Source organism: Schistocerca gregaria, chromosome 6 (assembly GCF_023897955.1).
Source record: "Schistocerca gregaria isolate iqSchGreg1 chromosome 6, iqSchGreg1.2, whole genome shotgun sequence".
NCBI classification, from domain to species: domain Eukaryota; kingdom Metazoa; phylum Arthropoda; class Insecta; order Orthoptera; family Acrididae; genus Schistocerca; species Schistocerca gregaria.
Window position 1 is genome coordinate 140,434,176 of NC_064925.1, and position 23,473 is coordinate 140,457,648.

General features: G+C 44.4%; 1 protein-coding gene across 1 annotated transcript in view; it reads right to left on the reverse strand.

The window, feature by feature from the left end:
* Positions 1-23,473, reverse strand: part of LOC126278183 (uncharacterized transmembrane protein DDB_G0289901-like) — a 101,482-nt gene that overhangs the window by 3,324 nt on the left and 74,685 nt on the right. Inside the window, exon 2 of the mRNA XM_049978094.1 lies at positions 13,161-13,463. Within this exon, the coding sequence (XP_049834051.1) occupies positions 13,161-13,428 (268 nt within the window). The 5' untranslated portion in view covers positions 13,429-13,463. The remainder of the gene's footprint in view (positions 1-13,160; positions 13,464-23,473) is intronic.

Below are 23,473 nucleotides of genomic sequence, written 5' to 3' on the forward strand. Positions count from 1 at the left end.
AAGTGGATTAGTCGCCGTGATCCCGTGGAATGTCCACCCAGATCCCCTGACTCAACGCCCCTTGATTTTTATCCATGGGGACATCTTAAGCAGACAGTGTATGCTGAGAGCATCCGTGATTTGAGACACCTGGAGGAATGCATATAAGACGCCTGTGACCAAATTGCAGAAGACATCCTCCTCCGTGTGCAGTCAGAGTGGTTGCGGCGACTACAGTTGTGCATTGCAAGGGATGAACAACACGTAGAACATGTGTTGTAGCAGTCGGTATGAAGGTAAGTTCACAACTTTGAACATTGATAACCTCTAAACTGTACAAGATGGAGAAAAACAAATTACACCACTCAATTCCAGAGCTCAAGCGAGTGTTATTTGATGTGTCATACACCCCCTTCCCATTTTAAAAAAATGACTTGAGTCCTAAATGGCGGATTTCAAGCTGGCAGCCATGAATGACATTCACTCCAAAAGTAGCGGCCTCACATCAAACCTATGGTTCCATCATCACATTTCAATTTTCCCTTTAATCTTCCAAATTACGAAGATGTCCACGGACTTTGGACTCGCAATGTATTGCTCGCGGGCTGGTTCGCGATCTTGGGTAGAATTCAGCTGGCCATGATTTGGGAGTAGTTCGAGAGAGGGCAATCACACTGTGGGGGGGGGGGGGGGGCGTTTAAAAGACCACTGTTTCATGTTTTTCTTTAATATTTCGGAACCATTACCTTCAAGCAAGGTCTTCTTCATTATTTCCCCAGGACTATTAGTCTCTGCATGACAGGGAATGAAAAAATCGCAAATTATTGAAATTTGTCATTTAATGCTACAAATTAATATTTATAGTTAAATGAAGTGTTAAGACTAAATATTAACCATGCAGTAGTCGCGTGAATTTCTGCTACATTATTGGTTGTGTACTCAACTCTACACATGAATGTGCTATATGTATCATAACATACACAAATAACCTGTTTTAATTAAAACAGACAATAATGAACTTATATTACAGTAAAAATGAATAAGAAGTGTAGTTTCTGAATTATTTATATGAGCTCAGTAATACAACAGTTAAATCAATATTTCGAAAATTACTTTTTGACACATGTATTATTTCAGTCCACAATGTCAAAACATTTCAAACAAACACCTTTCAACTGATCAGGGCACGTCCATTTATCACACCTAACACACCACTTCCTGATTGATTTACCCCATGCTCGACCACACTCATAACACCTTCCTCTTTTTCCCTTTCTTTCCTGTTGTGACTTTGGTTTTTGGTTTTTCTTTTGCTTTAGGGCGTAATACGCGTCCAAGTCAAGACTATAGAATACGAAAACAGAGAGGAGTTAAAAAACGACTGTACGTCGGTCCCAATTGACATAAATAGAAGACAGCTACAAACAGGGTCGTGGAAAAAGGGCTAATAAAAGACACCATACAGAAACGGAGGCCCAAGACTAAAAATTAAATGGCCATCGGCATATTGCAGAGGTGGATAAAAAGTAAAATGCGGTTGACAGCCTGCGCGTCATTTGCTAAAACTGCTGATAACTCAGACGGCAAAACCAAGCAGGAACGTAAACGGTTAAAAGATGGGTAGTCTCTCAAGGAAGTGGTGGACAGTTAAAACTTGGGGGCAATGTGTACAAAGTTGCGCTGTAGTGCCACTTATCAAATGACAATGGCTAAAAATGCAGTGCCCAATACGCAGCCTACTTAAAATGACTTCCTCCCGGCGGGAGGGCCGAGAGGAGATCATTCAAGCCACTGGGAGAGGCTTAATAAACCAGAGTTTATTCCCGTGAAGCGAGGACCATTGGCAATGCCAAAGGGACACCAACTCCTGACAGACGGCAACACAGAGATCATCAGAGGGAATATAGGAAATCATGGGCTCAGGTATGAGGCTACAGCCTTGGCAGCAACGTCAGCAGCCTCGTTTCCTGGCAGACCAACATGACCAGAAACCCACAGAAACATAACCCTGGCTCCACCAAGAATAAGCAAGTGCAATTTTGCTGGACCTGCTGCACTAGGGGACGGTCGGTGTAAAGTGTACATACTCTTTGAAGGGCACTGAATGAGTCCCAGCAGAGGGCACAATGGAAAAGGCTGTATCGCCAGATGTACTCCGAGGCCTGACACAGGGCGAAGAGCTTGGCTGTAGATACTGAGCAGTGCGCCAGCAGTTGATATCGAAAGACACGGGTGCTAATGACGAAGGCACGCCCGACCCCATGGTCAGTATGAGAGCCATCAGTGTATAAAAAGGTACTATCGCGAAGTTCCATGTGAAGGTCGTGAAGCTGAAGAGGATAGACTGAGGCTGGAATAGTGTCCTTAGGAAGCGAATGGAGGCCAAGGTTAACATGGGCCGTTTCGCGAAGCCAAGCTGGTGAAGGGTTCACACCCACTGGAAAAGGTGACGGTAGTGTGAAGTTAAGCCACCGCAGCAAGTGCCGAAAACTGGCTCCAGGAGGTAACAGAGAAGTGGGACGCATTCTGTACTGGCGATCAAAGGAATCATCAAAGAAGGAGGAATAGGATGGGTGGCCATGCATGGCAGACGAACGGCATGCATACCTGCTGAGAAGAAAGTCACGGTCGTTGGACAGTGCTAGTTCAGCAACTTCAGCATACAGACTCTCAACCGGGCTAGTGTAAAAGGGGCGTGTGGCCAAACAGATGCCACAATGGGGGATAGTGTTGAGATAGTGTAAGATGGATGGACGTGCAGACGCTTAAACAAAGCACCCATAGTCGAATTTCGAATGGACAAGGGACAGGTACAAACGGAGGAGGATGGTTCGATCGGCACCCAATTAAGTACCACTGAGGACACGTAAGACACTGAGGAACCACGTGCAGTGGGCTGCCAGGTAAGACACATGGGAGGGCCAAGAGAATTTCCTATCGAGCTATCGAGTAAGAACCCCACGAATTTCGTAGTTTCAACTAGTGGAAGGGCAACAGGCACAAGATACAAAGATGGTGCGAGAAACCAATTGCGTCGCCAGAAATTCATGCAGACGGTTTTGTCAGTGGAAAATGCGAAAGCCATTGTCGGTGCTCCAGGAGTAAAGATGATCAATACTTCGCTGAAGACGCCGCTCAGTGAGACAGGTCTTTGGAGAACTGTAATAGATGGCAAAATCGTCAACAAATGTGAGCTAGAGATGTCCGGCAGGATACGGGCCATTATAGGGTTTATGACGATAAGGACGGCGTCTTTCCCTGGGGAAAAGGATTGGGATGGACTGAGAGAATGATATAGCGCCCTTAAAGTAAAGGTAGCATTGTAGCACTCACGATTTGGAGAAGAGAAGGGTATTGCCCAAGCCTCCTCCGCTCGTTCCCTTTGGAGGAAGGCAGGGTGATAGTGGGAAGAGCTCGAAACTTCCACAAAATGGCGGTCCAAGGTGTTGGAAATAGCAATTGGGTACATGAGGACATCATCTGCTACTGTCAGGCTGGAAATTGGGGAATGGATCTTGGTCCCAGAGAGCCATTGGAGGTTGGCTCACACGACAGAGGAAGGGGTTGAACTATTAAAAACACTAGTGAATGAAATCCAACTAGCTTTTTTGCTGTCCCGAAGAACGCGACGATACTTTGCACCCATCTGTTTATAATGAATGCAGTTCGCAATCATAGGATGACAGTTAAAAATGTGGAGAGCATGTCTCCATGAGCGAAATGCATCGTGGCATGCCTCAGTCGACCAAGGGACTGGGACACGGCGTGGTAAAGAGGAGGTATGAGGAATGGAACGTTCTGTAGCAGTAAGGATAATGTTTGTGAGGTATTCCACCTGGTCATCACATCTGGGGAAATCTTGTTCATCAAAGGTCGCCCGGGAGGAGCAAAGCTGCCAGTCAGCCTTGGTAAGCTGCAATTTGGGCGCGCACATGGATGGGGTAGGAGTCAGCAAACGGAGAGCACATGGAAAATGGTGGCTCAAAGTATGTGTCAGAAAGAACGGACCACTCAACATGATGGACAAGCTGGGCAGTGCAGAAGGATAAGTCCAAATGGGAATAGGTGCGCAAGGAGCTGGAAAGGAAAGTGGGGGCTCCAGGGTTAAGCCAGAAGAGGTTAGGTTGGTTGAGAAGGCCAGCCAAGAGAGCACCTCTCTGACAGGTCCTGGGAAACCGCAAAGAGGATGATGCACATTAAAGTCACCGAACAGGAAAAATGGAGGAGAGGGGCGGGGGGGGGGGGGGGGAGCTGCCCAATAAGCTGTAGGAAGTCCGCCCTGGTGACATTGAATGATGGAGGGACATAAATGGTTCAGAGGTAAAAGTCAGGAGGGAAAGGAAAAGGTGAACTGCAACAGCTTGAAAACGGGTAGTCAGGGAGTTGGGTTGGCTATGAATGTCATCCCATATGAGCAGCAAGATGTCCCCATGAAACGGGAAGCTGACCTTAGGGGGAAGGTCAAAACGAATGGAAATGTGAAAGCGCAAAGTGGTCGTGAGGGCGCAATTTCGTTTCCTGAAGGCAGAGTACAAGGGGACAGCAGTGCTGGGTAGACATGCAGTCTGAGACATCTTGTCAGAGATCGCGCAGCTCCCCTGTTGGATGTTCGAGCCCTACCTCTAGCATGTGTGTGTGTGTGTGTGTGTGTGTGTGTGTGTGTGTGTGTGTGTGTGTGTGTGTGTGTGTGTGTGTTTTGTCCTTAGCATAAGCTAGTTTAAGTTAGATTAAATATTGTGTAAGCCTATGGACCAATGACTTCAGCAGTTTGGACCCATAGTGCTTATCACAAATTTCCAATTTAAAAGGGGACACGGCAATGATAAAAGCAGCTGTTAACCCCTTTGTGGGACCGAAGGCCATGAACGTTCAATTGGAGGAGAGTCATGATGAGGAAGAGATGTAGGGGTATCACCTCAGCGGCTGCTGAGTGAAAGCCGGTGACGAGTCCTTACTTCAGGGCACAGAAGCAGGGAGATCCTGCTACATGTGGTCCATAGAAACATCGGCTTGCTTGTGCTGTTGGTCTGTGGAGTCCAACGCTGAAGAACGGTTGGTCGTGCGAACCAGCGACATGGAGGCTGGCCAGACTAAGGTATCATGTGGCGATACTGTCAAGGATCTTCGAGTTGATGAAGGAGAAGACCGTTTGCCCTTAGTGGACTTCTGCGAGCCTTACTGGTTAGAGGAAAACTCGGGTGTTGTTTGGCTCGAGGGACAAAGGGAGTGTTCACGGGAGTACTACTTCAGTCCTTTCTGGCCTACCACTTGTGTAGCTGACGGTTTCGCCCCTTGAGGCGCGAGTTTGACGGCTTGTTGCATAGCTGAACGGGGTATGGCGATGCTACCTTGACACTGCGCGATTTCACAACCTCAGGATCGCATGTCTGTGTGGCCTTGTCCTTAATGGAGCGAGGGATAACAAGAACAGAACTATAGGTGCCAGATGGGAGAATGCAGGGCTTGCAACTAGCCAGTAACTTACGAACTACTGTGGCATGTTTACAGTCTCCTCCGTTCCACGCAATGCAGGGCCATGCCTCCTGGTCTCTTTAGGTACCTGTGGTGCTTGATATCTCCTTTATATCTGGGGCTTTAGAAGTTCCTATGCATTATTGGTTAGGAAAGTAGTTCTTTTCATGGCTTTATCTCCATTTTTACTGAATAAAAATCTGAAAATAAATAACTTAGCTATTGACATAGAAGCGGAAATGGTAACAGGCGTTTCAGCCTGGAACCGCGCTGCTGCTATGGTCGCAGGTTCGAATCCTGCCACGCCCATGGATGTGTATGATGTCCATAGGTTAGTTCGATCTAAGTAGTTCTACGTCTAGGGGACTGATGACCTCAGATAGTGCTTAGAGCCATCTGAGCCAATGGGAACGCTAGACGGTAGAATTCGTTTCTGGCCTGTCATGCTATTTTGCTCGTCGTCCGGTGCAGCACGCTTTAGCGAGTAGTTTTGCAGACATTTATCTAGAGTGCAAATGAAGACTTTCAACCACCTAGGATCGGTATTATGGTAAGATCACAGCCAGCCGCAAGCATTGTGATTGCCTTCATATGACTAGAAATTACGGTAGGCATCACGTTAGGTAAAGACACCGGTTCACGTATTTTTGCATGCAGATTCCACACATAGAATATTGTGTCTGCGTTCGCATTTTACTACATTCAGAACAAACGGTGACCGGATTCCTTCGCCGTATTAGGACTCAGGTGACTTAAAAGTATTTTTCCACTCATTGACAAGATTCCACGCGCTTTGTGACATTATTTCTTTGATAATCAGAGATGTTGTTAGAAAAAATATTAACTATTCTCAGTCGATAATTATTCGTCGCCACCATGACGAAGTTGAATTATTGATCTACTGGTAAATTATACTGTTTATTTATTGCATTTAGATTTCACAAATTCATTAATTCATGCCTTTTCCTCGTATTACTAATTTCAGTAACATATAGTTGGCTCCATGTTAGGATTCTCATGCACTTTGAAGGGGTGGTGTGCTTCTTGCTTTTGCTTCGAGCTGAAGTGAAGGTTACAATGCACATGCGTTCCCCATTAGAATTTTATAATGTTAAAGAGGATGCATTTACTCGGAGATTTCTTGCTGCTGAGACTACGTGGACCATTGGGTTCACCACACAGGGCTAAATATTTATGGTTTATTAGGCAAATTATTTTATAGATGGTAAAGGCATTTCTCTCTAGAGAAATCTGACTTATAAGGTGCGATTTATAACACTCGGAAGTCCGATTTATAGCACTGAGTGGTCGTGTTGTATATAGTTAACTGTGTCACGAACGTGTTCAAATTTAATTTGTCACTTTCAAGTAATTTTCCCCTTTTGTTGCGCTTCGAGTAAGTTTACCATCTCCTATCGTTGGTGAAACTGTCAGTTTCTGTTACACTTGGCTCACAATCACTTTCTGGTGCCAAATTTCATGGCGTGAAGTGTCTTCGTCACTTTCTATGTACGCTCATGTTTAGTCGCAATAAGACAGTGTGGGTAGTGTTATGTTGCGAAATAACTCATTTCATGTTATTGTATGGGCTTGGATGTAGTCGTGGCACTCTGTCTGACCATATTTTTTTTTACGTGTATGTGAATGGTAATTCTTCTTTGGAAATGCAAACGTGGTTAATGCCTTAACTCAAAGACAAGGACGTCACGGATCACATATGATTACAAGACAGAGCTTCAAAAAATGGCTCTGAGCACTATGGGACTCAACTGCTGTGGTCATCAGTCCCCTAGAACTTAGAACTACTTAAACCTAACTAACCTAAGGGCATCACACACATCCATGCCCGAGGCAGGATTCGAACCTGCGACCGTAGCAGGCTCACGGTTCCGGACTACGCGCCTAGAACCGCGAGACCACCGCGGACGGCACAGAGCTTCAGTACACTTCACAACACATGCGCGTGAGTTCCTTAATGAACAATTTTTAGGCTGCTGGATGGAGCGTGTTCATAAGAGCCTCTACATCCACTGAGACGACCAACGCAATGTTCAGACCTTACCTCACCAGACAGCTCAATATAGGGAATGATTTAGTTCCATGTAACTTAACCTCGGTACAAGACTAATGAAGAATTGTACAAAAGTTCTATAATTCTTCGCCACCAGTTGCTCAAAATAAGAAGGGACGCTTCAGCTGCAACCTGTACGCGAAACTTAACAAATTTAAGTGTCTGCTTTGTTCAGAAAACGGTACCCAGTGTAAAGTCTGACAGACAGCAAGAGGGCCACTGCTGAGTCTCAAAACATGGGTAAACTTGAGCAAAGAATTCAGGTTACGCATATGTGGGTTTGTTATTAGGTCGCTGCATTCTTGGCAACTGAGAAATCCTAACATTTGAAGATAATCCTAGCGGCGTACAATTCGCCAGGAAGCTGCAGATCACAGAGTACGAGGGACGTTTGAAAAGTCCGTGCAAAAATAAAAACTACTTACGTGTTTGGGGGAAACCTTTTTTATTTTTGACATAGTCTCCTTTTAGGCTTATACTCTTCGTCCAACGCTGTTCTAATTCGTTGATCCCTTCCAAATAATAGGAATTGCCCAAGTCTGCAAAATAGCTATTAGTTGCAGCAATCACCTCCTTGTTTGAATAAAATCGTTGTCCTACCAGCCATTTCTTCAAATTGGGGAAGATGTAGCAGTCCGAGCGAGCCAAGTCTGGAGAAAAAAGGGGATTTGAAACGAGTTGTAATCCTGTTTCCATTAATTTTGCGATCACAACTGCTGAGGTGTGTGCTGGTGCATTTTCATGATGGAAAAGGACTTTTTTACGGTCCAATAACCGGCGTTTTTCTTGCAGCTCGGCTTTCAAACCGTCGAATAACGATTAATAATATGCACCTGTAACAATTTTAGCCTCTTCCAGATAGTCGATGAAGATCACTTGCGAATCCCAAAAGACAGTCGCCATAACCTTTCCGGCCGAAGGACTGGTCTTCGCCTTTTTTGGTGCAAGTTCTCCCTTGGTAACCCATTGTTTAGATTGTTGTTTGGTCTCAGGAGTATAGTAATGTATCCATGTTCCATCCACAGCGACGAAACGGCGCTTAAAGTCCTGCGAATTCTTCCTGAACAGCTGCAAACCATCCTTGCAACACTTCTCACGATTCCGTTTTTGGTCAAGCGCGAGCAATCGCGGAACCCATCTTGCCGACAGCTTTCTCATGTCCAAATGTTTATGCTAAAAATTATGTACCCGTTCAATCGAGATGCCCACAGCACTAGCAACCTCACGCACCTTAACTCTTCTGTCATCCATCACCATATCATGGATTTTATCAATGATTTCTGGGGTGGTAACCTCTACAGGGCGTCCAGAACGTTGGAGCATCACTTGTACCCATATGGCCACTCCGAAAAATTTTGAAACCACTTATAAAGTGTTATAATCGAAGGTGCATAATCACCGTAATGTTTATCAAGCTTCTCTTTAGTCTCCTGAGATGTTTTACCTTTCATAAAGTAAGTTTAATCACCACACGAAATTATTCTTCGTCCATTTTTTGACAATCACTCGATTTCCTTGATTCACACGAATGCCAAACACAAATAAATGGACCAATATGACTGAAACTTGGTGTACGTTCTTCCAAAGATGCTATACCAGGTAGTGAAGGGGGAGTTTCCAAGTTACACGTCAGCCGTCGAAAGATCGTAAATTTTCAACCTGTATGAAGACTGCGAGGCGAGATTACACAACGTGATTGGGTGGGATAACAAATTGACCTCGCTAATAGAAAGATGATATGACAGGAATTTCATCGCCCTGGAGGATAGTGTAAGGTACAGTGTAACAAAACTCCTAAGCAGAAGGAGTTGCAAAGACAGTCAGTGAGTTCAAAATGGTTCAAATGGCTCTGAACACTATGGGACTTAAAATCTATGGTCATCAGCCCCTAGAACTTAGAACTACTTAAACCTAACTAACCTAAGGACATCACACAACACCCAGTCATCACGAGGCAGAGAAAATCCCTGACCCCGTTGGGAATCGAACCCGGTACCCCAGGCGCGGGAAGCGAGAACGCTACCTCACGACCACGAGCTGCGGCCGAGTCAGTGAGCAGTCAGTGAATTTGTCTGTAGGTAAGCTGTCAGATGGACCAGGCAGTCAGCGATCAGAGAGGAACCGGACAGTGGGAGTCAGACAGGAGTTCACCTTCTGCTGGCATAGCAACCTACTGTTGACTCAAACTCAGACAGATCCCTTTATTCCGATGGTGACATCCTCATTTTACATTCCATGTCGAATGGACCTTCCTCGCGGTCCGGTGCTCGAATATTTAAGCATTCTCTGCACTTCTCTTTCCGATCTTCAAATATTAAACTGACCACACCTCTGCAAGACAATTACCACAGGCAATAGGCGCCGAGCGTTAGAAAAATAGGCTACGTCAGGCACCGAGTCAGAGGAGGATTAGGCTGAGAGCAAAGAAGGAGAGCCTAATTTTCAGTCATTCGTAAGTTTCAGATTCCTATATTTTGGGGCCTAGTATGAGACGCCACCAATTTGCATATCAAATTTCTGAAGCATCGAACAAGCTTTTCGAATCATAACTCCTCAGATACTCCGCAAAATGTCATAGAGGACACGGAGATGAATAGGTCTGCAAGAAGCACACGTTGGTGAACACACAGTTATGCTGGATCTGTAACTTTTACATGTAAATACTCCAATACACAATACACTGTTTTGTATTATGCATTGTTCATTATAAGAATAAAAATAACGTGAACAAACTCAAACGCGATGATTGATCAGCACCCGTAGCACAGGTACACTGGCGTGTTGTCACGCTCTTGTAAGTAGGTCCTACTTATGTAATAGACATCTTATTACTAAGTAACGCTAAATGAAACTTTAAGATATTGTAATGTATTCATAGCCATTAAAGATTTTCTTGATCATGCATTAGCTACGTGGTTTTTATTTCTAGAATAGTTTTCAGTCACAGTCTCTGTTCTGTTGTGTTCTTAGTGTCGCGCTGTGTGAAAATGGCTGACGCTGCTTCGTCATCCGTAGTGAAAAACATACGTGGAAGTTCTTATTGTTTCTCTCAAGTTTACAGAAGAAATCGTCTTTGAAACTTCCTAAGCAACTGCATTTACTACAGTTAATAATTCGTAACTGTACCAGTAGCGTTATGATACATTCCGTGGATCGATGGTTCAAGTCTCACTTCGATCTTTCTTTTTTCGTTCTCTTTGGAACACATACATCTTTTAAATGTAAAATTCATCAAATTTATGCTAACTGACACATATCTAAGCGTCATTGTTATGAAAAATTCACATTGTTTCTAATTACGTACTGCACGCAGAATTCCAGTATTCATTGAAAATATGAATTCTTAATGATCGACTGTAAGTAAAGGTTGTTTAAGTTAAGAAAACATAACGAATTAAAGTATTAGGGCAAAAATGAGTTTCAAATACCCTTTTGTTGGACTATCGGGTATTTTATACCACAGATGTGGTCTCATACTAGCCAGGGTGATAAACGTCATAGAAACATGGAAACCAATAATTTTCATAGCATCTAGCACACCATATGAATGCTTCTTTTTTTACACATTCCACGGCAGCTCATCAATATGAACACGATTTTCTGACAAAGTTAAAGGATTTGTCACACCTTCATCTACATTTGCATCTGCTATGTAGTCTGAAAACCACCGTGAGGTGCGTGGCAGAGGATATGTCCCATTGGGCGAGTTATTAGGGTTTCTTCCTGTTCCATTCATGTATGGAGCGCGGGAAGAATGACTGAATGCCCCTGTGTGTGCAGTAATTATTCTAATCTTATCCTCACGATCCATGTGTGAGCGATAAATAGGGGTTGTAGTATATCCCCTGAGCGCGGAGTGTACAGGAACTTGTAACTCTACAGGTAATACAGAGGGGTCCAAAAACATGTATCCACTGTTTGAAAGTCCATAACTTGCAAACTAATTGACGGAGTTGTCACATTTTTGGTGAAAGTGTAGCTTAAAGTCCAACTTAAAGATATCACTGTAGGTTTTCGAAATGGTCACCATTAACATCCACACACAAACGATACGGCCGAACTGCAGCACGAACTACTGACTGCAACATGTTCAGTTGGATATTTGCACATGAATGTACGATGGATTATCGAAGTTCATCCAATGTGCTTGGCTTCTGTCGATAAACGACGTCCTTTAGTGTTCCCCACAGGTAAAGGTCCAGAGGAGTTAGGTCTGGAGAACATGGTGGAGACTCCACAGCATCTCTACGGCCTATCCATCTTCCTGGTAGATTTTCGTCGAGATACGCCCTAACATGTTTTTGGTAGTGGGCTGGGTCACCATCTTGTGGAAAGTAAACTCTTCCGTCCCCATACAAGACTCGGGTGGCAGGTAAAATGGATGCCTGAAGCTTCTGAAAGTACACCTCACCGGTAACTGCGCAGTCAAAGAAGAATGGCCCAATCAAACCCCGGTAAGACAACCCACACCACACATTTACTCCTGGTAAATTCACGGCTTTGTCTACATGGACGTTCGGATTTTCGGCGGCCCAGTAGAGGCATTTGTGGCGATTTACTGTACCATTGAGTTTGAACTGTGCTTCATCAGACCACACAATCATCTCTGCCAATTCTTCATCCTGGCGCACCATGTTAGTAAACATCTCGCAGTACTCCATTCTACGATCTGGGTCGTCCTCGTTCATTGCGTGTAGCCACACACCGTCAGGTGGCTTGCGGAGTATGGATGTAGATGTAGATGTAGATGTGGCACTTCCACTTTGCTGTCTTCATAATTCGCGGAACACTTCAGCAACTCACTCCAATTTCACGGGCACTCTATCTCACAGACTTCTGTGGTGAGCGAGTGAATTGTTGTAACACACGACGGGAGTTAGCTGGACTTGTTGCTGTGACAGGTCGTCCAGATCGTCGTTTGCGTACATGTTTAGCACAGCCTTCGGCTTCAGATTTGTCTCGAATGCGACAAATCGTTAAACGTGTAAGTGGCTGCGTTTGATATTTCGCCATTGAAGTCGAACCTCATTAATGTTTTCGTACTTAAAATACCACTTCAAAACTGACTTCCTTTCATCGAATGTAAGCCTTGCGCCATCCATGATTACTCGAGTAAATAGGTGCAAAAAATGGTTCAACTGGCTCTGAGCACTATGGGACTTCACATCTGAGGTCATCAGTCCCCTAGAGCTTAGAACTACTTACACCTAACTAACCTGAGGACAACACACACATCCATACCCGAGGCAGGATTCGAACCTGCGACCATAGTGGTCGCGCGGTTCCAGACTGAAGCGCCTAGAACCGCTCGGACACAACGGCCGGCCGGCTGCGTGCAACTAAGAACAAAACACTGGCTATCTGGCGTGTGTCACCTGACAAAACAAAACAACGCAATACAACGCTTGTGGGGCTATTGCCGGAACTACAAACTATTACACTACCAAAGATGAGACAACTCTGTCAATTAGTTTGCCAGTTACGGAGTTTTAAACGGTGGATACATTGTTTTGGACCCCTCTGTATTTAGCAGCCGCAGTCTAGTGGAGCAGCGACCTCAGGTCACGTGGGATGCGGTCGCTTTCCACGTGGCTCTCGCTCCGCCCTGCCCGTGATTCTATTAGACAGCTCAGTTCACCTGCGTCAGCTCCGGCTCCAGCCCCATACGACTTCCACCAGTCATTATTGTCGGTGCTGGACTCGGTCTTGTTAGCGCTGCCCCAGTGGCTGGATGTGTGGTTGCCACTGTCCCAGTGGCTGGACGAGTGGTGGTGGCTGTCGCTGCTGCCGTGGTCTCCCCCGCCGCCCCCACCACTCCAGGAGGAGTCTCCGCCTCCGGAGAAGCCACCCCCACTGTCGCAGCCTCCGCCTGTGTCCCCACCGCCACTGTCACAACCGTCACTCATCGAGCTGCTGACTGAAAAGTGATCTCAGCAATAACCTGAAAAAGGCAGAAAACATTGTCTAAGAGACCAAGAGATGAATACACTAAGCAGATTCAGAAGGATGAATGCTGCAGTATGTACTGGGAGATGAAGAAGCTTGCACAGGTTAGAGTAGCATGGAGAGCTGCATCAAACCAGTCTCAGGACTGAAGACAACAACAACAACATTTCGAGTACGAGTACAATTTACCTTCCCATTCAAAATTCGCAAACAGAATACTTTGTTTTTAGTATTTGATTCCCGATACTTGAGAGCTGGCCGGGGCGCCGTATAACTATTATTCAATCAAGCCTGGAAGTAGGGTTCCCGAGTGGAGGTATTTGTAAGGGTATTTATAGTTCCAGAGTCACCTGATAAACAGAGAACCCTCCTGAAGATCTTCGTCGAATCCGGAGAACTATACCTATTGGTTCAAATGGCTCTGAACACTATGGCACTTAACATCTGAGATCATTAGTCCTCTAGAACTTAGAAACTACTTAAATCTAACTAACCTAAGGACACCACACACATCCATGCCCGAGGCAGGATTCGAACCTGCGACCGTAGCGGTAGCGCGGTTCCAGACTGTAGCGCCTAGAACCGCTCGGTCACACCGGCCGCCACTATACCTATTTTAATACATTTCTGCGGCAATGTTGTCCATTTCCCCAGAAAAAATAAAACTTTCGTTTATCTGTATGTACGTACATTGATGGAGAAAGGCCCAACACCAAGGAGGAATTGTGCAACTCAAACGAAAATTCGTAGGCATGTTTCTACATTGGGAAGATGATGTCTATTTAAATTTCTCACCAGTCGGATAATAGTGGTGCTAGCAGCGCCACCTTCAGTCTTCTGGAGCGGCCCACCATGAATTCCTCTCGTGTACCTCTTCATGTGAAGAGTAGCACTTGCAACATACGTCCTCAATGAGGACCCAAATCAGGTCTGCTTTAAATACCTTTGAGATTGGACATGATGAGTTGATGTTAGTCAAGAATGCCTTCACGGCGACAAAGACGCAATTATCAACATCTGAGTTTGAACCAGGCCGTGTAATAGGGCTACGAGAAGCTGGATGTTCCTTCTGCGATGCTGCCCAAAGACTTGGCAACAATGTAGAACTGTACATGATTGCTTGCAGCGGTGGTCTCGGAAATGTACGGTCGCGATATGACTGGGCCCAAACGGTCACGTGGCAGTGCCAAGAGGGAAGATCATCGTGTTCGGCGTATGGGTCTGGCACATCGTACTGCATCTGAAGCAGCAATCTGAGCAGCGGTTGACACCACAGTGACACAACGAACTGTTACAAATCGGTTACTTCAAGGACAGCTCCGAGCCATACTCCCTGTAGCGTGCATTCCACTGACCTCAATAGGCCGCCATTTGGGGTTACAGTGGTGTCAAAGAGGGGCTGACTGGAGGGCAGGGTCAGGGACTTTCTCTGCCTCGTGATGGCTGGGTGTCGTGTGGTGTCCTTAGGTTAGTTAGGTTTAAGTAGTTCTAAGCTCTAGGGGACTGATGACCATAGATGTTAAGTCCCATATTGCTCAGAGCCATTTGAACCATTTTTGAGGGCAGGGTGGAGGGCTGTTGACTTTTCTGATGAAGGCTAGTTCCGCCTCGGTGCCAGCGATGGCCGTGTGTTGGTTAGTAGAGGGCCTGCAACCAACCTGTCTTGGTGTTATTCACACTGGGCCTACCCATGGAATTGCTGTGACTTTATGACAGCAGCAGCACTCTCGGGGTTATCCCACGCTCTCTGACTGCAAATTGGTACATCAATTTGGTGATTCGACCTGTTGTGCTGGCATTCATGAGCAGCATTCCAGAGGGTATTTTCCAACAAGATTAACCTCATCCACATAACACTGTTGTGAGCCAACACGTTGCCTCGGCCTGCTCGATCACCAGATCTCTCTCCAATCCAGCATGTGCGCGACATCATCGGAACACACACCCTGCGTCATTCACAAACAATATAACCGTCCCTGTATTGACCGACCAAGAGCAACAGGCATCGAACTCAATCCCTCAAAGTGGCATATGGCGCCTGAAAACACAATGCTTGCACGTTTATGTCTTCAATCAACGTTCTGGCGGTTACACCGGTTATTAATGTACCAGAATTACACATTTACAATGGCTTGTCGCACGCGAACTTTAACTTATAATCTTGCATGACTTAAATATGTTACCCAGATAAGTGCATTCCAGAAATTTAATTACTCTAAATTAATTTTTTTGTGTTGATATTTTTTCCGTCATTGAATATACAGGGAGGTCCATTGATAGTGACTGGGACTCGTCTAGCTTGAAGGGGGAAACCAGATGGCGCTATGGTTGTCCCGCTAAATCGCGCTCCCATAGGTTGGGTTGTTTTGGGGAAAGAGACCAAACAGCGAGGTCATCGGTCTCATCTGATTAGGGAAGGATGGGGAAGGAAATCGGCCTTTCAAAGGAATCATCCCAGCATTTGCCTGGAGCGGGAAATCACGGAAAACCTAAATCAGGATGGCCGGACGCGGGATTGAACCGTTGTCCTCCAGAATGCGAGCTCCCATAGGTCAGACAGATATAAACTGCGTTTTTAAAAATAGAAACCCCCATTTTTATTACAGATTCGTGTAGTACGTAAAGAGATATGAATGCTTTAGTTGGATCACTTGTTTCGCTTCGTGACTGATGGTGCTGTAATAGTCACAAACGTATAAGTACGTGGTATCACGGAACACTCCACCAGTGCGGACGGTATTTGCTTCGTGATACGTTACCCGTGTTAAAATGGACCGTTGCGGAAAAGGTCGATATCGTGTTGATGTATGGCTATTGTGATCAAAATGCTCAACAGGCGCGTGCGATGTATGCTGTTCCGTATCCTGGACGACATCATCCAAGTGTCGCCGGATAGTTACGTTATTTAAGGAAACAGGAAGTGTTTAGTTACATGTGAAACGTCAACCACGACCTGCAACAAATGATGATGCACAAGTAGGTACTTTAGCTGCTATAGCGACTAATCCGCACATCAGTAGCAGACAAATTGCGCGAGAATCGGGAATCTCAGGAACTTAGGTGCTGAGAACGCTACATAAACATCGATTGCCCCCGTGCCATATTTCTATGCACCAGGAATTGCATGGCAACGACTTTGAACGTCGTGTACATTTCTGCCACTGGGCACAAGAGAAATTACGGCACGATTACAGAGTTTTTGCACGCGTTCTATTTAGCGACGAAGCGTCATTCACCAACAGCGGTAACGTAAACCGGCATAATATGCACTATTGGGCAACGGAAAATCCGCGTTGGCTCCGACAAGTGGAACATCAGCGACCTTGGCGGGTTAATGTATGGTGCGGCATTATGGGAGGAAGGATAATTGGCCCCCATTTTATCGATGGCAATCTAAATGGTGCAGTGTATTCTCATTTCCTACTTAATGTTCCACCGATGTTACTACAAGATGTTTCACTGCATGACAGAATGGCGATGTACTTCCAGTATGATGGATGTCTGGCACATAGCTTGCGTGGGGTTGAAGCGGTATTGAATAGCATATTCCATGACAGGTGGATCTGTCGTCGAAGCACTACACCATGGCCCTCACGTTCACCGGATCTGACGTCCCCGGATGTCTTTCTGTGGGGAAATTGAAGGATATTTGCTACCGTGATCCACCGATAATGCCTGACAACATGCGTCAGCGCACTGTCAATTCACGTGCGAAAATTACAGAAGGCCAACTACTCGCTGTTGAGAGGAATGTCGTCACACGTATTTCCAAATGCATTGAGATTGACGGACATCATTTTAAGCATTTATTGCATTAATATGGTATTTACAGTTAATCACGCTGTAACAGCATGCGTTCTCAGAAATGATAAGGTCACAAAGTTACATGTATGACATTGGAACAACCGAAATAAAATGTTCAAACGTACCTAAGTTCTGTATTTTAATTGAAAAAACTACCTGTTACCAATTGTTCGTCTAAAATTGTGACCCATATGTTTGTGACTATTACAGCGCCATCTATCACATTGCGAAAAAAGTGGTCCAACTAAAACATTCATATTTCTTTACTTACTACACGAACATGTAGTAAAAAAAAGTGGGGGTTCCTATTTAAAAAAAAAAAAACGCAGCGCCATCTAGTGAGCCAACCATAGCGCCATCTGGTTTCCCCCATCAAGCTAGACAAGTTTCGTTCTTTGTAGTTTTTTCGTTTGACGCTTATTTCATGAGATATTTGGCCCGGTCACGATCAATGGATCACCCAGTATGTATGTATCTGTGTATGAGTGTTTATGTGTCTATGTGTGTCACTGTATTTCGTGTGAACGTCTGTTAAGCATTCGAAACAGCTCAATTGATCTCATTTATCTTCATCATCATTCTGCAGGGCGTATGTTGGAGGACGTAATGTACTGTGTGATCTCGGAACTTATGCTGTAGGAATTTTAACAGCAGATATTCTCTAAATATATAGTTCCTCTCTTCTTGTTTCTTTGTGCTGGCTGGATATCTCCGTAACGCTCTGATGATGAACCAGATCCCAGAGTGACCACCAAGACTCAAGAATCCATCGAACGATGGATTTGTGTACTTCGTAGGTGAAACACATTACCTTAATAAACTATTAATCAATCACTGACTGGAAACTACCTTTACCGCACCTAGATTTATGTCGTCCTACAACTTCAGGCCGTTCCTGCTGGAAGTTCCTAGATATTTAACGAATGTGATTTCCAGTGATTTATCACTAATCGAGTACTCAAACAGTAATCGATCTTTCTGCTATGTATGCAAGAAAGGTTATATTCGTTTTTGTTGAGGACCAACTGCCAGTTCCTCCAAGTGTCGTTTCTCTGCAGGTATGTTACGTTTGGCTATAATTTTTCGGCTTTATGACAGCATTTTATGCAAGAGCATCTTTCGCGAATAGTATCACAAAACGTCATACGTCATGCAAATCAGAGCCAACGATTTAGAACTAGAATTACAGATACTGACTGCTGTGAAGAAAGGAAGTAACTGTCGGAACTGAATATTTAGGTTTTTATCCTCGTAAACAACATAAATCTGCAACAAGAATTTATGCTTCTAGCTGTTCAAAGTAACTGCTACCACCACAATGTCTGCGTGACAGTTCATGAAATTTATCCATAGCTACAAAGCCACTTTAAGAAATGCACAGGTGAACACGAGTCTGCACAGGCAAATACACGCTGCTGTAGTAAGTTATGTTTTCTCAATCGTCAGTGATCCATATTCCCTGTACTCATCACATTTTCTTCGTCACTGAGCTTCGTATCTATGAAAGGAAGGTTTCGACATTGTAGTCTTGACTGGAGTTGAGTTTTTGGATCACATGTCAGGTTACCGTTTGGAAGAGAAACATTTAGATATTAATTATGATCTGCCACCAAGTGCATGTGGTAATGTTAACGTCTAACAGTAACAACAACTGAAGCCACAAGTGCCTATCAACAAAGCAACATCTCGAAGTTCTTACAAACAGAAACTGCAGCAAAGACTTAGTCGGTCGTCCAAAAAGGCAGGTGTAGAGCTCGTACTCAGAATGTTATTGGTGCAACACTGAGCAATCTTAATGTTAAGTTACATGAGAATAAAGTGTTTGGTATTAAGGCTGAAGACGGCAACCCATTGTGTTGACATAGGACTGAGATAATATTAGTAAAACATTAGATTTTGTGAAATCCGATGGCTTTTGTGAAGTAACAAATAATCGATTGCTTAAGTTTAATAATAACCTTAATAAGTATGTAAACGAGTCTCTTTTCTTTTTTGCATCAGAGTTCAGTAAGAAAAGGCTTAATGTGATGAATCCAAATAGGCCTACCCAACACTCCCAAATTAAATTTCGCAAAGTTAACTAGCCCATTAGACCCACGTACTGTAAGTGGTTTTTAGAGTCCTAATTCCGAAGTCGGTAGTTTCTGCTGTGCTAAACTGTTAATAGAGGTACTACTGTAGCGCTTATTATACTTCCCTTGCAAAATGTCTTCAGCATCTGACGAACCACAGTCAAAACAAACTGCTAGTTAAAATAGAATGATTGAAATAGCTCTGAGCACTATGGGACTTAACGTCTGAGGTCATCAGTCCCCTAGAACTTAGAAATGCTTAAACCTAACTAACCTAAGGACATCACACACATCCATGCCCGAGGCAGGATTCGAACCTGCGACCGTAGCGGTCGCGCGGTTCCAAACTGAAACGCCTAGAACCGCTCGACCACCACGGCTGGCAGTTAAAATAGAGTACCGACAATATACGTATATGTTTGAAAATTTACGTAAACTATCAATTATTATGGAACATACGTTATTATGATTATGCCAAGAAGGCGAAGTGGGAGAGTTCTGTGATGAATTTAAAGAGTAACTCTGTGGGACTTGGGGCCACGATTCTCAATATGTGCTTTTTTGGAGCTCCTATAATGGCTATAAACGCAACGTACACTGGTGACCTCTTGAATGTGAGTTTCGTAACTGTCTCCACTGACTAAAAATCGTAAGGCACCGTATTGTTTTGAACGGGCAGTAATTGATTTTTTCATCCTTGTATCTGGTTTTGATATTTTGTGTTCAGGTAAAGCCGGCCGGGGTGGCCAAGCAGTTCTAGATGCTTCAGTCTGGAACCGCGGGACCGCTACGGTCGCAGGTTCAAATCCTGCCTCTGGCATGGATGTGTGTGGTGTCCTTAGGTTAGTTAGGTTTAAGTAGTTCTAAGTTCTAGGGGACTGATGACCTCAGAAGTTAAGTCCCATAGTGGTCACAGCCATTTGAATCATTTGTTCAGGTAAGTTATACAGTTCGTTGAATTGCCACACAACTCATTCTCATGTAGGTTCTCTAGACGGTCCTCCTCGACAAGTTCTCGAAGTACTGCAGACAAAGCTCCTGGTGAACTCTAAGACACACCTAGTCTTTAACGCAACACGTCCAGTTTTTGATTAATATTTCCTGCAGCTCTTAACATAGCCAACGTACAATTCCGATCCCAGCCTCAATAACAGATTCCTCAGATTCTTCATCAATCTCCTCCACGATTTCGCGCATCGTCGAACAATGTTGCCCTCACCACGTCCTCACACACACTAGCTACTGGCTGCCATTGGAACAATTTCACTGGAAGCCATCACTGTCTTCGTGTGTAAGCCTACTGTCCCGGCCACTGCAATGGCTGCCGGTACTGGCCTTCACTACTGTTAATGTGTTCAGGGAACTGATGCATGTGTTTCAACCCTACGTCGCCGTTTCAGTGCTGGCGCCTTACGGCAAGTAAAGATATTAAAATTACTAACGACGCAAATCCTGCAGCGCACAGTCTAAAGAGCATTCCTATAAAGTTGGGTACCCACTGAATTACATTATTTTATTTTTTTTATTTTTCTAAGGCATCTGCATTATGTAAATTACACTACGTTTCCAATTGGTGAGAGATCTGGAGAATGTGCTGGCCAGGGCAGCAGTCGATCATTTTCTGTACCCAGAAAGGCCCGTACAGGACCTGCAACATGCGGTCGTGCATTATCCTGCTGAAATGTAGGGTTTCGCAGGGATCGAATGAAGGGTAGAGCCACGGGTCGTAACACGTCTGAAATGTAACATCCACTGTTCAAAGTGTCGTCAAAGCGAACAAGAGGTGACCGAGACGTGTAACCAATGGAACCCCATGAAACCTTCCCGTCTAATATTGGATGAACGTTTGCTTGCTGACTGAACGCTGCGTCTCTTAAAATCTTTTAACTGCTGCTCTGTCAAGACTACCTGCTGATTATTACGACGAAACATAAAATGTGTTGTCGCCGTGGCCCTCAGTCGTTACCTGAAATTATTAAGACTGATTCTTACCTTTAATTATTTATACTGGATCGCCATCTGACTGCTACAGCAAACTGTGGAATGAATATACTTACTTCTCTTTAACATAATTATAAGCTGCTGGTGGAGTTTCATAATACTTTGTGACTGGAATTCTTTAAGTTGAAGTTAATTTAGATTTGATAAAAGCTGAAGCTCAGTTTAGACTTTTCTTTTAAGATAACAATAAATTCCGTAAAGCATTTACGTGAATGATTTTGGGATAGAAAATTCTTAATGCATTTAATCTGGTAGAAGTTAACTATATTCTGAGAACGATCTTGACAAACAATTACAAGGGGTATAGTTCTTTACAAAAATTCTTAAAAAGTAGCGTTGCGCTACATACCTAATTTTCCATCAAAATTACATAACTATATTCTGAGAACGATCTTGACAAACAATTACAAGGGGCATAGTTCTTTACAAAAATTCTTAAAAACTAGCATTGCGCTACATATAGCGAGTGGCTGGCGAGCACACCGCTTCTTTCAAAGTGTTAATTCATACCTCGCTTACAGCGACCTCCTCTCATGTCTCGCTAGCTACGACTGCCTCGTCTCACATCTTACTCGCAACTGCTCGCTTCCAACGCTCAATGCTACAAAAGTGCGGTCTCGCCGCCAACAATGGTTTTTGGTGCAGACAATCCCTCGCTTACAGCGACCTCCTCTCATGTCTCGCTAGCTACGACTGCCTCGTCTCACATCTTACTCGCAACTGCTCGCTTCCAACGCTCAATGCTACAAAAGTGCGGTCTCGCCGCCAACAATGGTTTTTGGTGCAGACAATCCCTGCTACCATTACAGATGTATTACTGCGCGCTGTTTCCCGCTCTTTCTCAAAATGTATCTATGTGCGGTTTCCCGCTCTTTCTCAATAATACACAATGCAATTTAATTAACAAAACAATTTAAATAAGAAACAGTTCAGATAATTACATGCTAAAACAGTTTAAATACGCCTATTACATAATTACACCCATACCATCAGGCCGGGTGATACGCCAGTATGGCGATGACGAATACACACTTCCAATGTGCGTTCACCGCCATGTCGCCAAACATGGATGCGACCATCATGATGCTGTAACAGAACCTGGATGCATCCGAAAAAATGACGTTTTGCCATTCATGAACCCAGGTTCGTCGTTGAGTACATCATCGCAGGGGCTCCTGTCTGTGATGCAGCGTCATGGGTAACCGCAGCCATGGTCTCCGAGCTGATAGTCCATGCTGCTGCAAACGTCGTCGAACTGTTCGTGCAGATTGTTGTTGGCTTGCAAACGTCCTCATTTGTTGACTCAGGGATCGAGATGTGGCTGCACGATCCGTTACAGCCATGTGGATAAGATGTCTGTCATCTCGACTGCTAGTGATACGAGGCCTTTGGAATCCAGCCCAGCGTTCCGTATTACCATCCTGAACCTACCGATTCCATATTCTGCTAGCAGTCACTGGATCTCGACCAACGCGAGCAGCAGTGTCGCGATACGATAAATCGCAATCGCGATCGTCTACAATCCGACCTTTATCAAAGTCGGAAACGTGATGATAAGTATTTCTCCTCCTTACACGAGGCATCACAACAACGTTTTACCAGGGAAAGCCGGTCAACTGCTGTTTGTGTATGAGAAATCGGTTGGAAACATTACTCATGTCAGCACGTTGTAGGTGTCGCCACCGTCGCCAACCTTGTGTGAATGCTCTGAAAAGCTAATCATTTGCATATCATAGCATCTTCTTCCTGTCGGTTAAATTTCGCGTCTGTAACACGTCCTCTTCGTGGTGTAGCAACTTTAATGGCCAGTAGTGTATTATTTTTTTAAAAGCATTAACGACTGTATACCAATAAGATTATATCAATGAGAAGTCTTTACTGTTAGATTTAGAAGCATCCGACACACCTTACATTTCAACGCGGTGGGTTACTCCGTACTGTTAATGAAATAAATAAATAAATATCCATGCCGTAAATGGTTTGCCGTCTACACTGGCTCAAGTGGCAATAGCTTAATTATAACCACCTTGTTGGTTACATTCGGAGAAATAAGTCTTATAGCAGATCAGACCAAAAAAGAATTTCAGCGAAATTAAGATACCTTCATACTGATAAGAACTTAGCTGGG